The sequence below is a fragment of the Orbicella franksi genome, chromosome 5, assembly GCF_964199315.1.
Source record: "Orbicella franksi chromosome 5, jaOrbFran1.1, whole genome shotgun sequence".
NCBI classification, from domain to species: Eukaryota; Metazoa; Cnidaria; class Anthozoa; order Scleractinia; family Merulinidae; genus Orbicella; species Orbicella franksi.
The window spans coordinates 25,915,868-25,935,241 of NC_138149.1; the positions used below are offsets into that span (position 1 = coordinate 25,915,868).

At 40.9% G+C, this 19,374-nt stretch overlaps 1 protein-coding gene across 2 annotated transcripts in view; it reads right to left on the minus strand.

Annotated features, from left to right (window-relative positions):
• Nucleotides 1-19,374, minus strand: part of LOC145487638 (uncharacterized) — a 152,607-nt gene that overhangs the window by 2,171 nt on the left and 131,062 nt on the right. For both annotated transcript variants that reach the window (XM_081466455.1, XM_081466454.1), the window contains 40 exons: nt 19,177-19,299; nt 18,831-18,953; nt 18,164-18,286; nt 17,947-18,069; nt 17,700-17,822; nt 17,451-17,573; nt 17,254-17,376; nt 16,953-17,075; nt 16,734-16,856; nt 16,496-16,618; nt 15,830-15,952; nt 15,410-15,532; nt 15,174-15,299; nt 14,769-14,891; nt 14,453-14,575; nt 14,113-14,235; nt 13,802-13,924; nt 12,733-12,855; nt 12,037-12,159; nt 11,303-11,425; nt 10,980-11,102; nt 10,360-10,482; nt 9,877-9,999; nt 9,626-9,748; nt 9,094-9,216; nt 8,496-8,618; nt 8,258-8,380; nt 7,720-7,842; nt 7,323-7,445; nt 7,104-7,226; nt 6,161-6,283; nt 5,766-5,888; nt 4,861-5,409; nt 3,664-3,774; nt 3,195-3,317; nt 2,655-2,693; nt 2,274-2,553; nt 1,855-2,160; nt 767-887; nt 238-400 (listed from right to left, as the gene is read on the minus strand). In XM_081466455.1, the coding sequence (XP_081322581.1) occupies nt 238-400; nt 767-887; nt 1,855-2,160; nt 2,274-2,553; nt 2,655-2,693; nt 3,195-3,317; nt 3,664-3,774; nt 4,861-5,409; nt 5,766-5,888; nt 6,161-6,283; nt 7,104-7,226; nt 7,323-7,445; nt 7,720-7,842; nt 8,258-8,380; nt 8,496-8,618; nt 9,094-9,216; nt 9,626-9,748; nt 9,877-9,999; nt 10,360-10,482; nt 10,980-11,102; nt 11,303-11,425; nt 12,037-12,159; nt 12,733-12,855; nt 13,802-13,924; nt 14,113-14,235; nt 14,453-14,575; nt 14,769-14,891; nt 15,174-15,299; nt 15,410-15,532; nt 15,830-15,952; nt 16,496-16,618; nt 16,734-16,856; nt 16,953-17,075; nt 17,254-17,376; nt 17,451-17,573; nt 17,700-17,822; nt 17,947-18,069; nt 18,164-18,286; nt 18,831-18,953; nt 19,177-19,299 (5,631 nt within the window). The remainder of the gene's footprint in view (nt 1-237; nt 401-766; nt 888-1,854; nt 2,161-2,273; nt 2,554-2,654; nt 2,694-3,194; nt 3,318-3,663; nt 3,775-4,860; nt 5,410-5,765; nt 5,889-6,160; nt 6,284-7,103; nt 7,227-7,322; nt 7,446-7,719; nt 7,843-8,257; nt 8,381-8,495; nt 8,619-9,093; nt 9,217-9,625; nt 9,749-9,876; nt 10,000-10,359; nt 10,483-10,979; nt 11,103-11,302; nt 11,426-12,036; nt 12,160-12,732; nt 12,856-13,801; nt 13,925-14,112; nt 14,236-14,452; nt 14,576-14,768; nt 14,892-15,173; nt 15,300-15,409; nt 15,533-15,829; nt 15,953-16,495; nt 16,619-16,733; nt 16,857-16,952; nt 17,076-17,253; nt 17,377-17,450; nt 17,574-17,699; nt 17,823-17,946; nt 18,070-18,163; nt 18,287-18,830; nt 18,954-19,176; nt 19,300-19,374) is intronic.

Below are 19,374 nucleotides of genomic sequence, written 5' to 3' on the forward strand. Positions count from 1 at the left end.
AGCTTTTCGATAACGGTGACGTCACGCTAATCACGTGATTTCCCTGCCTGAGTTTTCCTCAAATACAAATCCAAAATGACCGGTTACTGTGGCATTTTCAAATTCCTCCAGCGTATTGTGGACGGAAAGCATTCGATGCGTTTTCAGAGTGAAACCGCCGTTTCAAATAGACTTAGACTACAGTTGTTTCACAATAAGATGCTAGATATATGTCTCTTCAAAGAGTCTAGACCATACCTTTAATTTCCTCGAAGTTCGTCAACCAAATCGGGCCATGGCTGAGTAACGTCGTATGCACAGGCGCACTGTAGGGGAGGGCTCTGCGATGACGACTCCTCGGAAGCAGGTCGCAATTTTTAAAGCACTCAGAATTTGGATCTGAAGAATTGCAAACGATGGCCTAGGGAAGAAAAAGCAGTGTTTGAAACGGGTGTGATATAAGACGGACGGACAAACGGACAGACCGGAAAACAGGCCAACTAATTAAGAAACAAGCAAAAACGAAGATATACGAGGTAAGGTCGGACACTGCATATGGTTCTTTCATCCCTTTCGTTCAATGATGCGAAACCGTTTACAAACTATGTTCACACAGACAAAGAAGGGACACTGGAAAAACAAACAAGCAAATCAACAAATAAATAAAGGAAGCACAATAAGAATAAACGATTTCAAGACCTGACAGTAGCAAGGAACAAAAATTTAGTTCGTCGAATTTTAATAGCCACAGAACAATCAAGTAGCGATTGCTAAACGCTTGCGTTACCTTGCAGTGGATGTACACAAACGGGTCAGGTGTGTTAAACTTGAACGTTTGAAGACTAAAACGATGAAGGCCTTGTACTCCTCCATTATGGTGATACTGAACCGTGGAGTCCTGGGGACAACTGTGAAGAGAAACAATTAACGAACGGATTAGACTGCCATTTTAGAAATGGGACGAAACAATGGACCAAAATGGACCAAAATCGGGGCTCTTCCCGGCAGAAGCCCCGATTTTGGTTCCTCCAGTAACCAAAGATCGCAAGCGAGGATTAGTGCTCGAGTTGGTCTCCTGGTTAAGGGCCCAAGGTCTGTGTCAGATACTTTGAGGGCCCAGGTCTGTGTCAGATGCTACAGCGCAAATGTGCATTACTCATTTCGTTAATTTGCGTTACGCCATTTGTGTGACGCTGATTACTGCGATTTTAGCGTCTTCACTTAATTGCTCCAATCCCTTCATTTCTGCGGTAATGTATAAGCTAAGATTAGTTGTATATCCCTCATGCTCCAGAAGACAAAATCGAGGACTAGTTTTCACATATCGATCTCGTGGGGAGACCGATAGTGTAACATCACGGTCATATTTGGCAAATCTGGCGGCAACTGATTCTATATGAAGTGACTTCAATCGCTTTCAATCGCATGCCGCGTGCATGATGTACCTTGACATGATGATGAAATGTTAATCGCCCTTTAGCCAATGGGAAATTTATGTTTCTGGAGGAACACTTGAAGCACAAGCGCGCGCGGCCTTGCCGCGTGCCCGAAATCGAGCGCCTCTTCACCAGACTCCTTCTCGCCGGATCGTGTTGCTCTTCGCCGCTCGCGCGCGTGACTCAGACTACTAGAGGAAAAGAGAATTCAGTTTCTCAAAAGAATTCCACAAATCCTCTATTTTTGTCTTTCTCCAGGGCCACCCCTTTGCGTTCGGGCTTTTTCAAATCCTCTGCGGTTAATAATTTTGCTTGCGATGTGGACGAACTCAGATAAAATAGAGGGTGTGTGGACAGACTACCAGAAACGGACTAGATCACGGCGTTGACTGCAAGAGCTGGGGAAGAGAAAAGTCTGGGTGTTGCGTGACATACTCACCCATTTAGAATCAGATCGTATTGTAGCGTACTGTTCGGATTAGGATCAGGGGTGGCGTGACAACGTTTCGCCTGCACAGCCAAACGAGGATCTTTTGAGTCCACACTTAGTTGAAGGAAAATTCGTTCATTAACTCTAACGCCGATAGGGAAGCTTTGGTCACCATAGGGACGAGTGTAGGCGTCATCTTTAAACACACCCAGGTTAATATCGAACATTCCGATATCTGAGGCGTTGCCTCGGATTATTTTCCTGTTGGTTTCCAACTGAATGGCGCTTGCTTGAACCTCCTTGAGGTAACAGCACCTGAAATTTGCAATACATAACAGGAGTTGATTTTAGATTGAATAACCCTTCCCCCCCAAAAAATATTCTAGCACTTCGTCACTGGTCGTTGAATATTACACATTAAACATTACCTAAATGGAATGTCAACGTCTGCCATCCTCGTAATAATGCCCTCTGTCGGCCTCTCTTGAATCGTGTTCTCGTAAATAAACGCATTGTCCGTAACCACCATCTTAGTACCGCACGATGTAAGGTTAGTCTCAAACAGGAAGTGCGTCCCGTTATCCTTGGGAAGACACCTTGGGTCGTTAAGGCGCACGTCAGTCCTGCGCATGCCCATTAGGAATGCCTTGCTCAGTACCACTTGGATGAGCATCTTTCCGCAAGATATCGCCAAATGTTCGTTAACGACTTCAAGGGAAAAAAAAATAACGTTTCAAATACAACTCAAGAAACGAGCTAATGTAAATTACAATTTTTAATAAAAGACGACACTTATCATAACAGCTAACCTTTCCACCCTCCAGTTGCTCCAATAGTCTCTTCCGTTTCTGAAAAAAAGGGAATTTGACCATATAATAACCACAAATCTGTAGAAACAGGGCTTGAAAAATTCTCTTTGGATTCATTGCGCACCTCTAAAGAGTTCTCCTATTTGTTCTATTACTCTTTGTAATGCATACTTTTGAACGGTTTCACTGTTTGTAAAGACAGGCCCTATGGTTTCATGATTTCTGTACTGCATTCTGGCCCGAACCTTGACCTTGTTTGTTGTGTTCGAGCGTGAGACACGTCCCTCCTCGAATTTACGGACAAATGCTCATCGACTTGTTAAGACAACGCGACAAAATGCCGAGGGGTAAAAATACGATGGACTAGCATCTGACTGGAAGGGGGTTGGAGAGGGGGCAGAGAGATGGAAGTTATGTGAGTTAAGTACCGGCTTTACCTTAATCTCACTTCCCATGAAAACAAACAAACAAACAAACAAACAAACAAACGAACAAAGGGGTGTATCCGCAGTTATTACCAGTCGTAAAGAATTCTTTTACCTCGACAGTCGAAGCCATCTCCCGTATATCCGTCCATACAAGAGCAGTCGTACAAACCAACATTATTTACGCAAAACGCATTCCCGTTACAAATATCCGTTCCCAGTTCACATTCGTCGACATCTGCGAAACAGGAAAGACGCGTTCATTAATTCGTTTGGCTCAAACAAATATATCTATAAAAATGTCAAACATCTTTATTGACCTCTACGCAAAGGAAATTTTTACGGCCAATTTGAACAAAGAATGAAATAAATATCGCAGATGGACAAAGCATGTTTAGGAATCTCATCGACCAGGAAGCAGACCAGTTCCCTGGTTTTAGATGTGCGGCCGAGGACCTGGAAGACAACTCAGGTACACCACACTTAAAGCTTAGCATCCTGCGACCACTCGATCATTTTGACTCCTTTCTCTACTGTACTACGCTCGCCCTAACACAGCGAAGATGAACACCATTAAGTCTTACCTTCACAACTAAAACCGTTGCCTGCGTATCCCATTTTACATGAGCATATAAAGCCTCCATTCTTGCTGAGACAAACTGAGTTCTTGCTACACTGCGCGCATTCATCAGAACCTGTGAGCAAAACCATATCTGATTGATATGCCTCTCGGTACGTGACATTATGATAGGTATTCTGAAGGAGGGAATGGATTTGATTAACTATATAGCAATTCTAGGAAAAACATATCTGTGGACCTGTAGGTGTAAAGGAATTAATCCCATCTTCAACCATTTCAAAAGAATTTCGGAAATCAAATATGAAACAGAAAAATACATAACTTTTAAGGCAAATAAGATCAGCCAGTTTAAAAGAAATGGGAAGTGTTTGAGGTACTTAATTTAAATTTAATTAAAAGTAAATAATTATCAATAACTTTATAAGCAGTATTTCTTTCTTTTTTATTCATATATTTTCAACTTAGTTATTACGTTGTATGTTGCAAAAAAAAATTAATGTCCTGTATATAGAGAAATAATGCAAAAAGATTGTTTATCATAAAAAAGAAAAAAAAAGCCTTTAGCTTTTAACATTGTTATAAATTCAGACCTAAGAAAATTGTAAGTAAGTAATAACATGTAATATAAGTTTGAGTCATGTAAGTGTTGCTATGATTAAATAATAATAAAAAAATATCTAATTGACACAGGCTGTATTCATGGACACATGTACAGTGACTAAGCAAATTCTTTGCAGTGTGTAGTTAAATTAAGCTACCTTTAAAAGATTATTTAACGTTATATAAAACCTCTAGTCACGGTTATATGATGCGAAAGTTGCTCTGGGATCCCTGCACATACCCAACATAAGGCAAAGCTAATATCACCAACACAGACATTGAGCATGGAAACGATAAAACCGAACGCAATTATTGTTTTACTGTAAATTAAAGCAAAGCTAGTGGATTGGTTTTACTCGTTGAAATGGATCACTTCAATTGTGAAGGTACATTATGTTCGAAGCTATCTAAGCAAGTGGTCGACACTTGTGAATTAGTACACTGGCAGCCAATAGGAAGAGACGAAGTGAGTGCGGTGTAAAGGTGACAATGCCAAACAACAAGAATAATAGTAACAACGACGACAACGACTGCAGCATCAGATAACTAAGAATGGCGGCACCAAGAACCACAACACTAAACAGCAACAACGAGTACTTACCTTTCACGCCATCGTTCATGATCTTCTGAGCAATAGCAGCTCCATCCTCGTCACCGTCAATTTGAATAACAACTCCTTTACTTGGAGCGAGTCTTGTAAGCTCATCCAAGTCAGCGAGTGAGCCAAATGCTATTGGCAGAACAAGGATATTCTTGTCTTGCAGGCTTTTTGCACTGGCCGACAGCACTTGAGGATAATTCACTGATTTCTGGTCAATCAAAACTACCAAGATTTTCTTCGCATCAGGCCGCGGGGGAGCATCTTCGAAGAGCTTCATGGCTTGATCAAGAGCTTTCTTCAAGTCTGGGGATCCTTCAGGTCTTTGCACAGCGTTAACAGCGTTCTTAAAGTCTTCTGCGGTTTTAAAACCATCAGTGAAGTCGATTTTAGTGCTGGCTTCTCTTCCACATGTTATTAAAGAGTAACGCGCATCTTTGGTTCCGTATTGGTCAATGATGACTTTAGTAGCATCCTTCATTGTGTTCAATGTTGGATTAGATAAGGCACCCATGATAACAGCAAGATCGATCTTTGGAGTAACTGCTATTTCTACATAAAATAGAATGGAATCAATGATTAAAGACGTTATGTTTGAGTGGACCATCTACAGATTTGTGCCGCAGACACATCTACATTTCTTGCACTAGGAGCCCAAAATCAATAGTTCACTGTTGGCTTATGAACGTTTTCCTGCCTTTATAATGGAACCAGTTCGCACGTAAAATTTACCTTCCAGTTGTTTTTTGTTTTTTGTAATTGCACGCCCGAAATTGTTAATTTGCTTTGGATACTAAAAAGGGCAATAAAACTGTACTTTCGAAGGTAATCAAAAAACCGATTCTCCATTTTCTAGCTCCTGATTAAACATGGTAAAGTAATGCCAACCTAAAGAATTGGTGAAGTACCTTGACATGTTTTTCCGTCTCCGGTGAACCCTTGTTTACACAAGCAACTGAACGAGCCGTCACTGTTCGTGCATTCAGCGTTTTCATCACACGGAGCGGACTCTGCAGAGCACTCGTCGATATCTGGAATATATGTAAAAAATATTCACAACACTCTATGTCTCTATGTCTTTCATGCAGTGGAGGGTCATCCCGACCTTACATCCATCTATACACCTCACTCTTGTCGAAATCTCCACATGAAGAAAAATAGTTGACTTCAGTGGAGCCCTCTCTAACCTCTCTGCTATAGTTTTCTTGTAGTAACGTGACAAGAGTGGGCCTCACGGCTTTACACTTCCTATTTTATTCCTTTTCCGCCACAAACTTTTGTAATGTTAAGTATAAAAGTATACCTTGACAAGTTTTTCCATCTCCTGTGAATCCTGTTCTACACGTACAGCTGTAGGAGCCCTTAGAATTAGAACAGTTAGCGTTTTCGTCACATGGACTGGGATCCGCAGAACACTCGTCAATATCTAGAGAGATAAAAATAAAGTAAATTAACACATTTAATTTGTCACATTGAGTATCGTTGTGCCCGCGTAGTGAAAAGCGAAAAGCGTCATCCAGTTGCCGCTGCATTGAAGCTGGCGAGGTAATGGCCTTCACGTCAAAGTAATTCCGTGTTTACGGATGGCAAAAGGTTTAATGAGTCGCGACGTATGGTGGACGCACCATGTCGATGTAATGATGAGAACGAGAAAATATGATGTTCCCTTGTAAAATCTAGGCCCTAGTTGTTCAAAAGATGGATAGCGCCATCCATTGGATAAGTCACTTTTTAAAAGCTGGTACCGTTATTAACACTTTGAGCAGCTGGGTCCACGGTGCTTAAAGTAAGTTGGCTGTGCTGGATAGTTGCTGAAAAGATTCTGCATCGTAGTTAAGGATGAAATATGATCGAACCTATACTAACGGCCACCTCCCCACAACGGCTACATATTCTCGTCCCAGTCTAGAGATTTGCTCTACCTCTCCACAATGGCTAGTGCTCTGTCTCTAGAATAGCCGTTGTAGAGAGGTTTGCCTGTACTTGCATCATGAAAAAAAGATATTCTATTCATGAAAGCCCTGTGTATTGTTTAGGTTGACTGTGCTCAATGAAGAAGCGGTGGATCCATATCCTTGTCACATATAGACACACTGCGCATTTTCATATGAATGATTGGATCCTGATCGTCGAAGAACGGTGGAGGAAGTCCTCAGCGATACGTGAAGCGATAGAAAAGAAATGGTAGCGTCTATTTTTATGTGAAATTGTAAAGGCGAAGTGGATAGTTTTTTAATTTCGCACACCTTCACAAATTACACCATTTCCGGTAAATCCTGTTTTGCAAGTGCAGCTGTAAGACCCTTCACTATTGCCGCAGTCAGAGTTTTCGTCACAAGGACTGGGTTCCAACGAACACTCGTCGAAATCTGTAAAATCAGTCAGTACATGAATGTTCAAGTTCAACAAGGATGTTTTCCAGTTTCAAACTGATAGTGTTCAAGAATGTTTTCGCATGTAAGTACCTTTACAAGATATTCCATCTCCATCGAATCCTTGTTTACAAGTACAGCTATAAGAACCGTCAGTGTTTGTGCAGTCCGCGTTCTCGTCACATGGACTGGAATCCGCAGAACACTCATCGATATCTGATGTGATAAGCAAAATCCAGTATGTTGTTTTCGACCAAACTGCGATATTCTAACGCTTGCAAGCCATTAAGTACGTTTGTCTAGTACCATTGTGCCCAATTTTAGCAAATTGACGGGCGGATAGAAACATGCGATTCCTACAAACGGTTCTTCTTGTGTCTCCTTTCAACGAACACCTTACGAAAATACAATAGCAACACTCCCACTCCCAAAATTACATGTACGTTAGCGCCAAGAGAAACTGCTTTGCGAATTGTGAAGTATCAACTACCTTGGCAAGTTGTTCCGTCGCCACTGAACCCTAGTTTGCACCTACAGCTGTAGGACCCTTCGGTATTAGAACAGTCGGCGTTTTCATCACACGGTTTGGAATCTGCAGAACACTCGTCAACATCTGACAAGAAATAAATCAACCAAATGTTGTTCTGTGTTTCCCAAAAGTGTGCCTTTCGATTTAGTGAGAACAGTGAACGTACCCTATGGATGCTCCGATGAAAGAGTATAGAAAATGATGGCATTGGGTCGGTTTGTAACGTTCTGCTTCTTAGCATCAACAAAGCGTATAAAGATATTCGAAGGACTTCAAAGACACTTCAGAACTCGTGTGGCACGAAAGAAAGTTGCCTGAGCACGTTGTCGGCGTGGTGGATAGACGTTTGATTCACTAAGAACTGTCGACGAATATTTTAGACAAAAAGAGACAATAGAAATAAAAGTGACATTAAGTTTAACGTAGAACGCGACACAATCTGGATACGCTGTGCGTGATGAAGAATTGAAGTGGTGGATAGTGTTTCACGTTCGCACACCTTCACAAATTGAACCATTCCCAGTAAATCCTTGTTTACATGTACAGCTGTAAGAACCGTCAGTGTTGGTGCAATCAGCATTTTCGTCACAAGGACTGGGTTCTAATGAACACTCATCGAAATCTGGCATGATGAAAAGACGCAACAATGTAAACATATAATCAGAATTTTCATCACAAGGAATGGAGATTTCCAGTTTCAAACTAATAGAGTTCAAGAACATTGTCGCATGTAGTACCTTTACAAGATAGTCCGTCTCCATCGAATCCTTGTTTACAAGTACAGCTATAAGAACCGTCAGTGTTGGTACAATCAGCGTTCTCGTCGCACGGACTGGAATCCGCAGAACACTCATCGATATCTGATGTGATAAGCAAAATCGCGTACGGATTGTTTTCGACCAAACTGCGGTAACGTTTGCGAGCCATTAAGTACGTTTGTTTAGTACCATTGTGCCCAATTTTGAGCAAATCGTTAAGAGCAACCATCAACAACACTAACAACAGCAACAGCAACAACAAGAACGACAACAACCACAACCATGTCCGAAGACCCATTTCACGCGCAGTACAGCGGAAGACTTATGGCAACTGCTTTTGTGATCGCGTGAGTCGTAGCCTTCTCAGATCTTCTCGGCCGGTGAAATGAAGCTTTGGACACAGACAACAACTAACTTGACGGGCGGATAGAAACATGCAATTGCTACAAACGGTCGTTCTTGTGTCTTCTTTGAAGGAACACCTTACGAAAATACAATAGGAATACTCCCACTCCCAAAATTACATGTACGTTAGCGCCAAGAGAAACTGCTTTGCGAATTGTGAAGTATTAACTACCTTGGCAAGTTGTTCCATCTCCGCTGAACCCTAATTTGCACCTACAGCTGTAGGATCCTTCGGTATTAGAACAGTCGGCGTTTTCATCACACGGTTTGGAATCTGCAGAACACTCGTCAACATCTGACAAGAAATAAATCAACCAAATGTTGTTCTGTGTTTCCCAAAAATGTGCCTTTCGATTCAGTGAGAACAGTGGACGTACCCTATCGATGCCCCGATGAAAGAGTAAACAAAATGATGACATTGGGTCGCTTTGTAACGTTCTGCGTCTTAGCATCAACAAAGCGTATAAAGGCATTCGAAGGACTTCATAGACACTTCAGAATTCGTGTGGCACGAAAGAAAGCTGACTGAGCATATTGTCGGCGTGGTGGATAGACGTTTGATTCATTAAGAACGGTCGACGAATGTTTTAGACAAAAGAGACGATACAAATGAAAATGACGTTTAGTTTCATGTGGAACGCGACATAATCTGGATACGCTGTGCGTGATGAAGAAGCTGTAAATAGTTTTTCACGTTCGCACACCTTCACAAATTGAACCATTTCCAGTAAATCCTTGTTTACAAGTACAGCTGTAAGAACCGTCAGTATTGGTGCAATCAGCATTTTCGTCACAAGGACTGGATTCTAATGAACACTCATCGAAATCTGACATGAAGAAAAGACGCAACAATTTATACATACAATCAAAGTTTCCATCACAAGGATTGAGTTCAAGGAGGGAGATTTCCAGTTTCAAACTGATAGTGTTCGAGAACATTGTCGCATGTAAGTACCTTTACAAGATGTTCCATCTCCATCGAATCCTTGTTTACAAGTACAGCTATAAGAACCGTCAGTGTTCGTACAATCAGCGTTCTCGTCACACGGACTGGAATCCGCAGAACACTCATCTATATCTGATGTGATAAGCAAAATCGAGTATGGATTGTTTTCGACCAAACTGCGGTATTTTAAAGTTTGCAAGCCACTAAGTACGTTTGTTTAGAACGACCACAACCATGTCTGAAGATCCATTTCACGTGCAGTACAGGGGAAGACTTATGGCAACTCCTTTTGTGATCGCGCGAGTCGTAGCCTTCCCAGACCTTCTTGGCCAGTGAACTAAACTTTTGAACAAAGAAAACTACTACATTGACGAGCTAATAAAAACCTGCGATGCCTACAAACGATCCTTCTTGCGTCAGCTTTGTCAGAATTGCTTACCAAAATACAGAAGAAGCATTCCCACAATTACCTTTACGTATAATATTAACTACCTTTGCAAGTTGTTCCATCTCCAGTAAACCCTAATTTGCACCTACAGCTGTAGGAACCCTCGGTATTAGAACAGTCGGCGTTATCGTCACACGGGTTGGAATCTGCAGAACACTCGTCAACATCTGAAAAGAAATAAATCAACCAAATTTTGTTCTGTGTTTCCAAAGAGTGTGCCTTTCCGTTCAGTGAGATGGGTTGAGTTGATTCAGCACATTGTCGGCGTGGTGGACAGACATTTGATTCATTAAGATCGGTCGACGAATATTTTATATAAAAGAGACGCTAGAAATTAAAATTGGTGCTGAATTTCATGTAGAACGCGACATAATCTGGATATGCTGCGCGTGATGAAGACGCATTGGATAGTTTTTCACATTCGCACACCTTCACAGATTGCACCATTTCCAGTAAATCCCTGTTTACAGGTACAGCTGTAAGAACCGTCACTGTTGGTGCAATCAGCATTTTCGTCGCAAGGACTAGGTTCTAAAGAACACTCATCGAAATCTGATGTAAGAAAGGAAAATCATTTACTACCTTTCAAGCACAACACAAACCTCTTTTAATTCTGGTTTAAGCGCAAGCATATTTTTTCAACAGCAGTCCTACATGCCTATACCTTCGCAAGTTGTACCATCTCCATCAAACCCTTGTTTGCAAGTGCAGCTATAAGAACCGTCACTGTTGGCGCAGTCCGCGTTCTCGTCACATGGACTGGAATCTGCGGAGCACTCATCGATATCTGACGGAATAAAAAGATGTTATTGTGACTTAGTGCACTATAGGTTGTAAGCCCCACGCACCAGGTCAAGTGAGAAGCCCTAAATCATAATGTAGGGCGCTCCAAGGTACAAGCAATACAATGTAGATTTTGCCAAAATAGTAACGCTAATCTGCAATGGACTCAATAGAGTGGATTTGCTACATATTCGGCGCGCTTACCTTCACAAGTTGTGCCATCTCCAGTAAATCCTTGTTTACAAGTACAGCTGTAAGAACCGTCACTGTTGGTACAATCAGCGTTCTCGTCACATGGGTTGGAATCAGCAGAACACTCGTCTATATCTGTTGTTGAGGAAAAAAGGAGCCATCCTTGAAAATCTAAATTTTAATTTGCACAGTACAGTTCCTTTTCTCAAAGGCTTCAATGCACTTTTCAGATGTAAGAGACGTATGAACTGTTTGTCATAATCAAGAACGAGAAAGATGTGATGTTTATTATGTCGCAACTATGGAACAATAGAAATCCAAGTCCCAGAAAGAACGTTCGTGGAGCGAAGGTAAAGGTAACTGGACAACAGATTGATCCAGTGTGATAGAAATGAATGAACAACGAAAAACAAAACAACAAAACAAACAACAAAACAAAACTGAGCAGCCTTCACTTGACTGTGATGAAGGCGCAGTGGATTACTTTTCACGCTTATACCCCTACACCTTCACAAACAGCGCGGCCATTTCCAGCAAATCCTTGTTTACAAATACAACTGAAAAAAGTCCGCTGTTGGTTCAATTAGGATTCTTGTTGTACGGACTGGGCTCTACAGAACACTCATCAAAATCTAACGCGATGGCAATGGAAATCATTGACTAAAGTTCAAGTGCAAACACTTTTTCAACACTCAAGAGAGATTATCTGTTAAAAAAATTCCATTAATATTTCCTGGTGTATGTACCTTTACAGGTTAGGCCATCCCCATCAAATCCTTTTTTACAATTACAGCTGTAAGAACCGTCAGTGTTGGTGCAATTCGCGTTCTCATCGCAAGGACTGGAAACCGCAGAACATTCATCGATGTCTGATTTGACGAAGAGCAGAAATTGTTGTTAACAATACGCATATTTTTGAATTAAAGTAGCCCACCTTTTTGATAGGCTATGGCGACATATCAGCCTAGTCTGGTCGAGTCGGTTTGTATTTTGGAAAGGCGTAGGTTAGCCAAAATACACATGGCGAGAGCAAATGAACCTGAAATGCCGCCGAAGTGTACCAAAAGGCACGATTAGGTATTTTCTGTACCCAAACCCGTACAAGTAATGGTGACTTTATATCGGAGGATATCAGGACACGGCTCCTGATTCGCGTATTGCGAATTTGGGTACGCTAATTGACTATCGATAGGCTCTATCGATAGCGCAGAGTGGAATACGGTAAGTGATCCAATGAAACGCGCCCAATAACGTACCTTAAAACGGAAACGCTTAAAAACACTTCCTTTTATAGCGAGTTAAAGACGTTAAATTGTAAAGTGCAAAGAGATAACAGAGTGACAAAGGGATAATTGACGGATGTTTTTAGTTTAAAAACAACAAAAGGAACGGAATACAACCGACAGAAGTCATGATAACCATCTCTGGAAATTCATAAGTACCTTCACAAACTGCACCATCTCCAGTAAATCCTTGTTTACAAGTACAGCTGTAAGAACCGTCACTGTTGGTACAGTCAGCGTTCTCGTCACAAGAACTCGGATCCACCGAACATTCGTCGATGTCTGCAGTGAAAAAGGAAAATTTAAAAATAATTCTCACATGTCAGAACTTAATATAGCATCAACGACGGAAGTTTTTCTCGAAGACTCTTTAGACCTTTACAAATTGTTCCGTCTCCAGTAAATCCCTGTTTACAAGTACAGCTATAAGAACGGTCAGTGTCAGTGTTGGTACAATCAGCGTTCACGTCACAAGGACTAGTATCGGCAGAACACTCATCGATATCTGGTATGATGAAAAAGACCCAATGATTTATGCATGTTAGACAGAGAAGTCTTTGATTAAAACATTTCCCCTCTTTTCTAATGTTGCGACACGTTGTTTTGCCACTACTCAGTATTGGAAATTTGGCAAAACTTTAAGACTCTAAGATTACTATTTTGGTAATAAATGCGAACGATTTTAGGGTGCGTTTCCTTGGGAAAAGGTAAGATTGGATTCTTAAATCCAAAAATGGGTTTTGCGTTTCTTTACTATACAAATTAACCTAAGATCACTTGGATCACAGTGCATGAAAGAAACCGAAGAATCCTTTCCCAGAGTGGATTTTTTGTTTCCTTTGATGTACTATGATCCAAGTGATCTTGGATTAATTTTGATTGATCTGTTTATTAAAGAAGTGCAGAATCCGCTTTTCGATGTCAGAAACGCACCCTTAGTTTTCAGCAACTCGTTATTTAAATTGGTAAGTGCAGTAATTTCCACCGGCTAAAATTAAGTTACTGCATCACTGAATGTTTTACTTCTTTTCTCTCACAATTGAGTAGTTTTTTTTCTTCAACACTGAAACCTGGTCTTTTAATCAAGTCGATATTAAGTTGCCCCTAACTTAGACACTTTGCCAGGAATATCCTGTCGCTTAGGTGCTCTTTTTCGTTCTGTATTACAACCTATTGTTGTCATCAGGAGAAATACGAGGGTTATTACCATTGGAGAAACATAGAATACCTTCACAAGTCGTTCCATCTCCAGTGAAACCTTGATTACAAGTACAACTGTAAGACCCGTCGTTGTTGGTACAAGCAGCGTTTTCGGCGCATGCACTCGATTCCTCAGAACACTCGTCTATATCTGGTGTAATACGTAATAGAAATAATCAGTCTGTTTATTGGACTGAGCCCCCCATCTTTTTTGTAAGTACAACTTCACCTTACTTAATCTGGAGTGGGAAAGCATGCATGGGTAATACCTACCGGAACATGACTTACTATCTTGAATCCATCTTCAGTTAATCGAAGCAAGTCTGTGCTATAACCTACCTGTGCAGATTAGACCATCTCCAGTAAATCCTTGTTTACAAGTACAGCTATAAGAACCGTCACTGTTGGTACAATCAGCGTTTTCATCGCATGGACTGGTATCCGCAGAACACTCATCGATATCTGATATGACGGAAAGGAAGTATATTAATGTCGCGAAAACTCCAGAACAGTTCAAAACATTTTAATTCCTGAAGGTGATATTGGAACCCTTTCCTCTTGAGTGCGTTGGCTATTAGAGAATGGTCAACACGATGATATGGCCTTAAGATGACGTATTGATCAAATTAGGATATTTTAGATGTTGATCATTATTTGGAGTACAGTCTTTTAAAAGTACCTTCACAAACTGTACCATCTCCAGTAAATCCTTGTTTACAAGTACAGCTGTAAGAACCGTCGCTGTTGGTGCATAGGGCGTTTTCATCACATGGACTGGGATCCGAAGAACACTCATCTAATTCTGATGTGATCGAAATGGAATTATTAGCTACTTTATGGATTTGCGGCGACCTAGTAAATGATTTGATTCACATGCATTATGTATACAGATAGGGTTAGGGTAAAAAAAAATGTATACAGATAGGGCCTTAGTTAATGATTAAATTCTGTAAATAGCTAAAATAGTGTTTGTCTAACAATAACATCGTGTATACCTTCACAAAGCGTTCCATTTCCAGTAAATCCCTGTTTACAAGTGCAGCTGTAAGAACCTTCATTGTTCGTGCAATCTGCATTTTCATCACACGGACTTGAATCCGCAGAACACTCATCGATATCTGAATCGAGATAAAGAAGAAACGATCACGAACCGCTCCAAAAACAATATAAGCGACAGGCTGTAAAAGTGAGGATGTGGAATTTTGATTGGAAGAGTTCGTCTAGAGCAGGTAAAGAGTAATCCTGTTCCAACTAGTCTGCCACGAGAATGAAAGAACAGGACATTCAAATGTATGATGACGTGTGATGAAAGAAAGCGGCTGGTTTGTGACACGTGTTGGAAAAAAGTGGATTGTTTTGAGGGCGCAGTGGATTGCTTTTTTGACCACATTCTCCCCAACCTTCACAGACTGCGCCGCCATCTCCAGTAAATCCTTGTTTGCATGTACAGCTGTAAGAACCGTCAGTGTTGGTACAAACTGCGTTGTCGTCACACGGACTGGGTTCTAAAGAGCACTCGTCGAAATCTGATGTAATGGAAGTGGAAATTGTGTATTAAGCTTAATTTCCAGCAGAGGAAGGATTTTGTCAAGACTTAGGACGAATGCTTTTAAATGAAATTAATTAATGCTTTTACCTTCACAAGATACGCCATCGCCATCAAATCCTTGTTTACACGTACAGCTGTAAGAACCTTCATTGTTTGTGCAATCAGCGTTTTCATCGCAAGGGTTGGAATCCGCAGAACATTCGTCGACATCTGAACGAAAAAGAAACGACAATGAATAATTATTTCATAGCTTTCTGATCACCTCTCGTGGCCAGTTCTATCAATGGTGCTGGTTGTATCGTTGTGAATCACACGGTCCCATTTCCAGTGATATCAATCGTTTCATGCAAAACATATCGGAGTTACGCGTCCAAATCTTACGCCAGTTGGTCCGTGTGAAGATTGACTTGAAATGTAACTTATAGATCGTCCTCTAACGCGACCAGTTATTTATTTGCTTCGTCTGTAAAGGAACAGCTAGTAGAAATAGGAAAGAAGTTTGCATACCACTACAGGATATGCCATCTCCAGCGAATCCTCCTTTACATGTACAGCTGTAAGATCCATCACTGTTGGCGCAATCAGCGTTCTCGTCACAAGGACTGGGATTGGCAGAACACTCGTCGATATCTTAGAGGTGGCATGATAAAGAAACGCATTATAATAATAAAGTGGTTTCTGAAGATGTCTTTAATTCAAGCTTAGTTTGGCTTTGGTTGATTACAATTTCCCAAGAAAGGACGGGTCAGTAAAAGAGTTCCCTTAAAACCCGTTTCATTATGTGATTTACAGAGAACAGCCAGATACAAGGTAATGCACAGCGAGGACTTTCGATAGCCACGTTGCGATGGACATTGCTGTACATAAAAAGCAAAAGTCCATCAATAAAGACAAGCACAAGAAAGGTAAGGACGAAAAATTCGCCACCTCATTCTAAAAAATAAGCAACAGTCAAATCTTTTAGAAACACCTTGTGCCGGAAAGTTTTGCTGGAATAACGTCTTCTGCCGCATTTTAACCCTTAGACAATTTTACTGTACTGTAATTCGTAGTGTATAGGCATAATACAGAATTTCATAGTTTTATCATGTAAATATCTATTCTAATGTTATAGCCATGGTAAGTGAAATTGTGCCATAAGCGTCAGATTTTCGTAAAATCATTATTGCATACCTTTGCAAATGGACCCGTTTCCAGAAAATCCTGGTCTGTAAGTGCAGCTATAAGAACCATCTGTGTTGCTGCAAGTAGCGTTTTCATCGCAAGGGCTGGGCTCCAAAGAACACTCATCGAAGTCTGGCGGAGCACAAAGGAAGGTAATTAAGATTTGATTCGATTTGGATTTTACGCACAACAAATAACGTAACACTACACGAAGGATTAGGTTATGATAAAGGCAAACCAGTTTTACCTTCACAAACTTCCCCATCTCCATCAAATCCTTGCTTACAGTTACAGCTGTAAGAACCATCAGTGTTGGTACAATCAGCGTTTTCGTCACAAGGACTGGCATCCGCTGAACACTCATCAATATCTAATGTGACGGAAAAAGAAAGCATCACTTACTAAGCGATATAAACGCACCTAGCGGTTCAGTGCCTACAGGGGCTTGTTTAAAATTCTGTCGTACCTTTACAAACGATACCGTCTCCAGTGAATCCTTGTTTACAAGTACAGCTGTACGAACCGTCACTGTTGGCGCAATCAGCGTTTTCATCACATCGGCTGGTGCCCAAAGAGCACTCGTCGATATCTAAGGGTGATACAAGAGACGTTGCTAGGCTTCCTGTCGAGTTGTTTTAGATAAAACTATTCCTCGGTTGCCAAAAACAAACAAAAGTGAGTTTGCCAAAAGTAAAATTGTAAAGAGCATCTTTACTCATAAAACCATATTCGAATTTAAAGCGATAGAAAGGTAGCCAGGTATTTACCTTGACAAGTCGTCCCATTTCCAGTATATCCCTGTTTGCAAGCACAGCTGTAAGAACCGTCAGTGTTTGTGCATTCAGCGTTTTCGCCACATGGACTGGGTTCCAGGGAACACTCATCAAAATCTGATGCAATGGAAAGGACAATTGGTTGCTTATTATAGCTTCTTTGCCATAACTTTGTATGGTATTCAGCATACCTTTACAAGTAGTGCCATCTCCATCAAATCCTTGTTTGCAGCTACAGGTGTAAGAACCTTTCGTGTTGATACAATCAGCGTTCTCGTCACACGGACTGGAATCGGCTGAGCACTCATCGATATCTGATTTCAATAAAAACGAAGTGACACTGAATAAAGAGCGCGATGAAGAAGTTTTATTTATGTATTAGCTCAATGAGCGATCTACAACTAACAAGACCATGCTGTAACTATACAGCGAGAACATACCCGTGCAGATAGTACCATCTCCAGTGAAGCCCTGTTTACAAGTACAGCTGTAAGAACCGTCGCTGTTGGTACAGTCAGCGTTCTCATCACACGGACTAGAATCCCCAGAGCACTCATTGATATCTAAATGTAGCAGAATACGGAAAGGTTATTCATCGCATGTCTTTATGGAGACCATACTTTGTCCGGCATTTCTTGGCAAAAACGTATGTCCAATAGTTTCAATGATAACGTCTAGTATAATTACCTCCACAGACTGTTCCATTTCCAGTATATCCTTGTTTACAAGAGCAGCTATAAGAGCCATCAGTGTTGATACAATCAGCATTCGGATCACACGGACTGAGTTCCAAAGAACACTCATCAAAATCTGATGCCAAATAAATTAGAGAATTGGAATAAATCTCAGTTATTTTTTTTTCAAAGATAGGGGAATTATTTTCAAATATAGTCAACTTACGTACCTTTACAAATTATTCCATCCCCATCAAACCCTTCTTTACAAGCACAGCTATAAGAACCGTCATTGTTGGTACAATCAGCGTTGTTATCACAAGGATTGGAATCCACAGAGCACTCGTCAATGTCTAAATGTGGTAGAAAAAAAATCCATTATTTGTTACACAACTTAGAGTACACTTCGTCTTATTTTTAACGATCTCCGCGGCCCATACCTTCGCAAACAGTGCCATTTCCAGTAAATCCTTGTTTACAAGTGCACGTGAAAGAACCTTCGTTGTTAGTGCAATCAGCGTTCTCGTCACAAGGACTGGGATTGGCGGAGCACTCATCGATATCGGATTTCAAAGACAATATAATCGATAAATTAAAATCTAAGAACAATTGATCTCAGCTGTTGGTGTGTTTGTTTTAACTTTGACACAAAATAGGATAATCTAGCATAGAAAAGCAATCAACGTGATGCCCAGTTTATTTATTTAGTTAATCGCTTCGCTCATAAGAATGATCATGGCAAGGAACAAGCTCCAGAGATATTTGAGGGTCTGGATGGGAAGCAGTAATACAGACGCCTAATGGCCCACTAAGAATAATAATAAATTTAAGTGAAGTACAGTTCCACTGCAATCTTAGTACTGTTTTTGGCTAAGGTGTAAAGGTGTTTTAACAAACCATCACAAAGCGACCCATCTCCGGTGAATCCTTGTTTACAAGTACAACTGTAAGAACCATCGCTGTTGATGCAATCAGCATTTTCATCACACGGGCTGGAATCGGCGGAACATTCGTCTATATCTGATGTCAAAGGAACAAAATAAAATGTTAAGTTTGTAGTAACGGTTACTATTTTGCAATTGCTTTTAAACAAACTCTTAAGAGATGTTGCGAGGATTAGCATAAGTAGCTGTGTACGTTTCTGGTGTGCGGTCACTAAACTAAGATGAAACACTAAAGCCCCCCCTCCCCTCGCCCAGGCAGTGAGGATGGTGCAACTCGAGAGGAGGATTCTCTCTCATACCTTCGCAAAGTGAACCATTCCCAGTAAATCCTTGTTTACAAGAACAGCTATAGGAACCGTCAGTGTTGGTACAATCAGCGTTCTCGTCACAAGGACTCGGATCCGTGGAACACTCATCTACATCTGTTATAGTGAAATGATAAATAGTTAGGTTATCTTAATTTCAACGTAAAGTTTTCTTTGTAAAGCATGCATAGT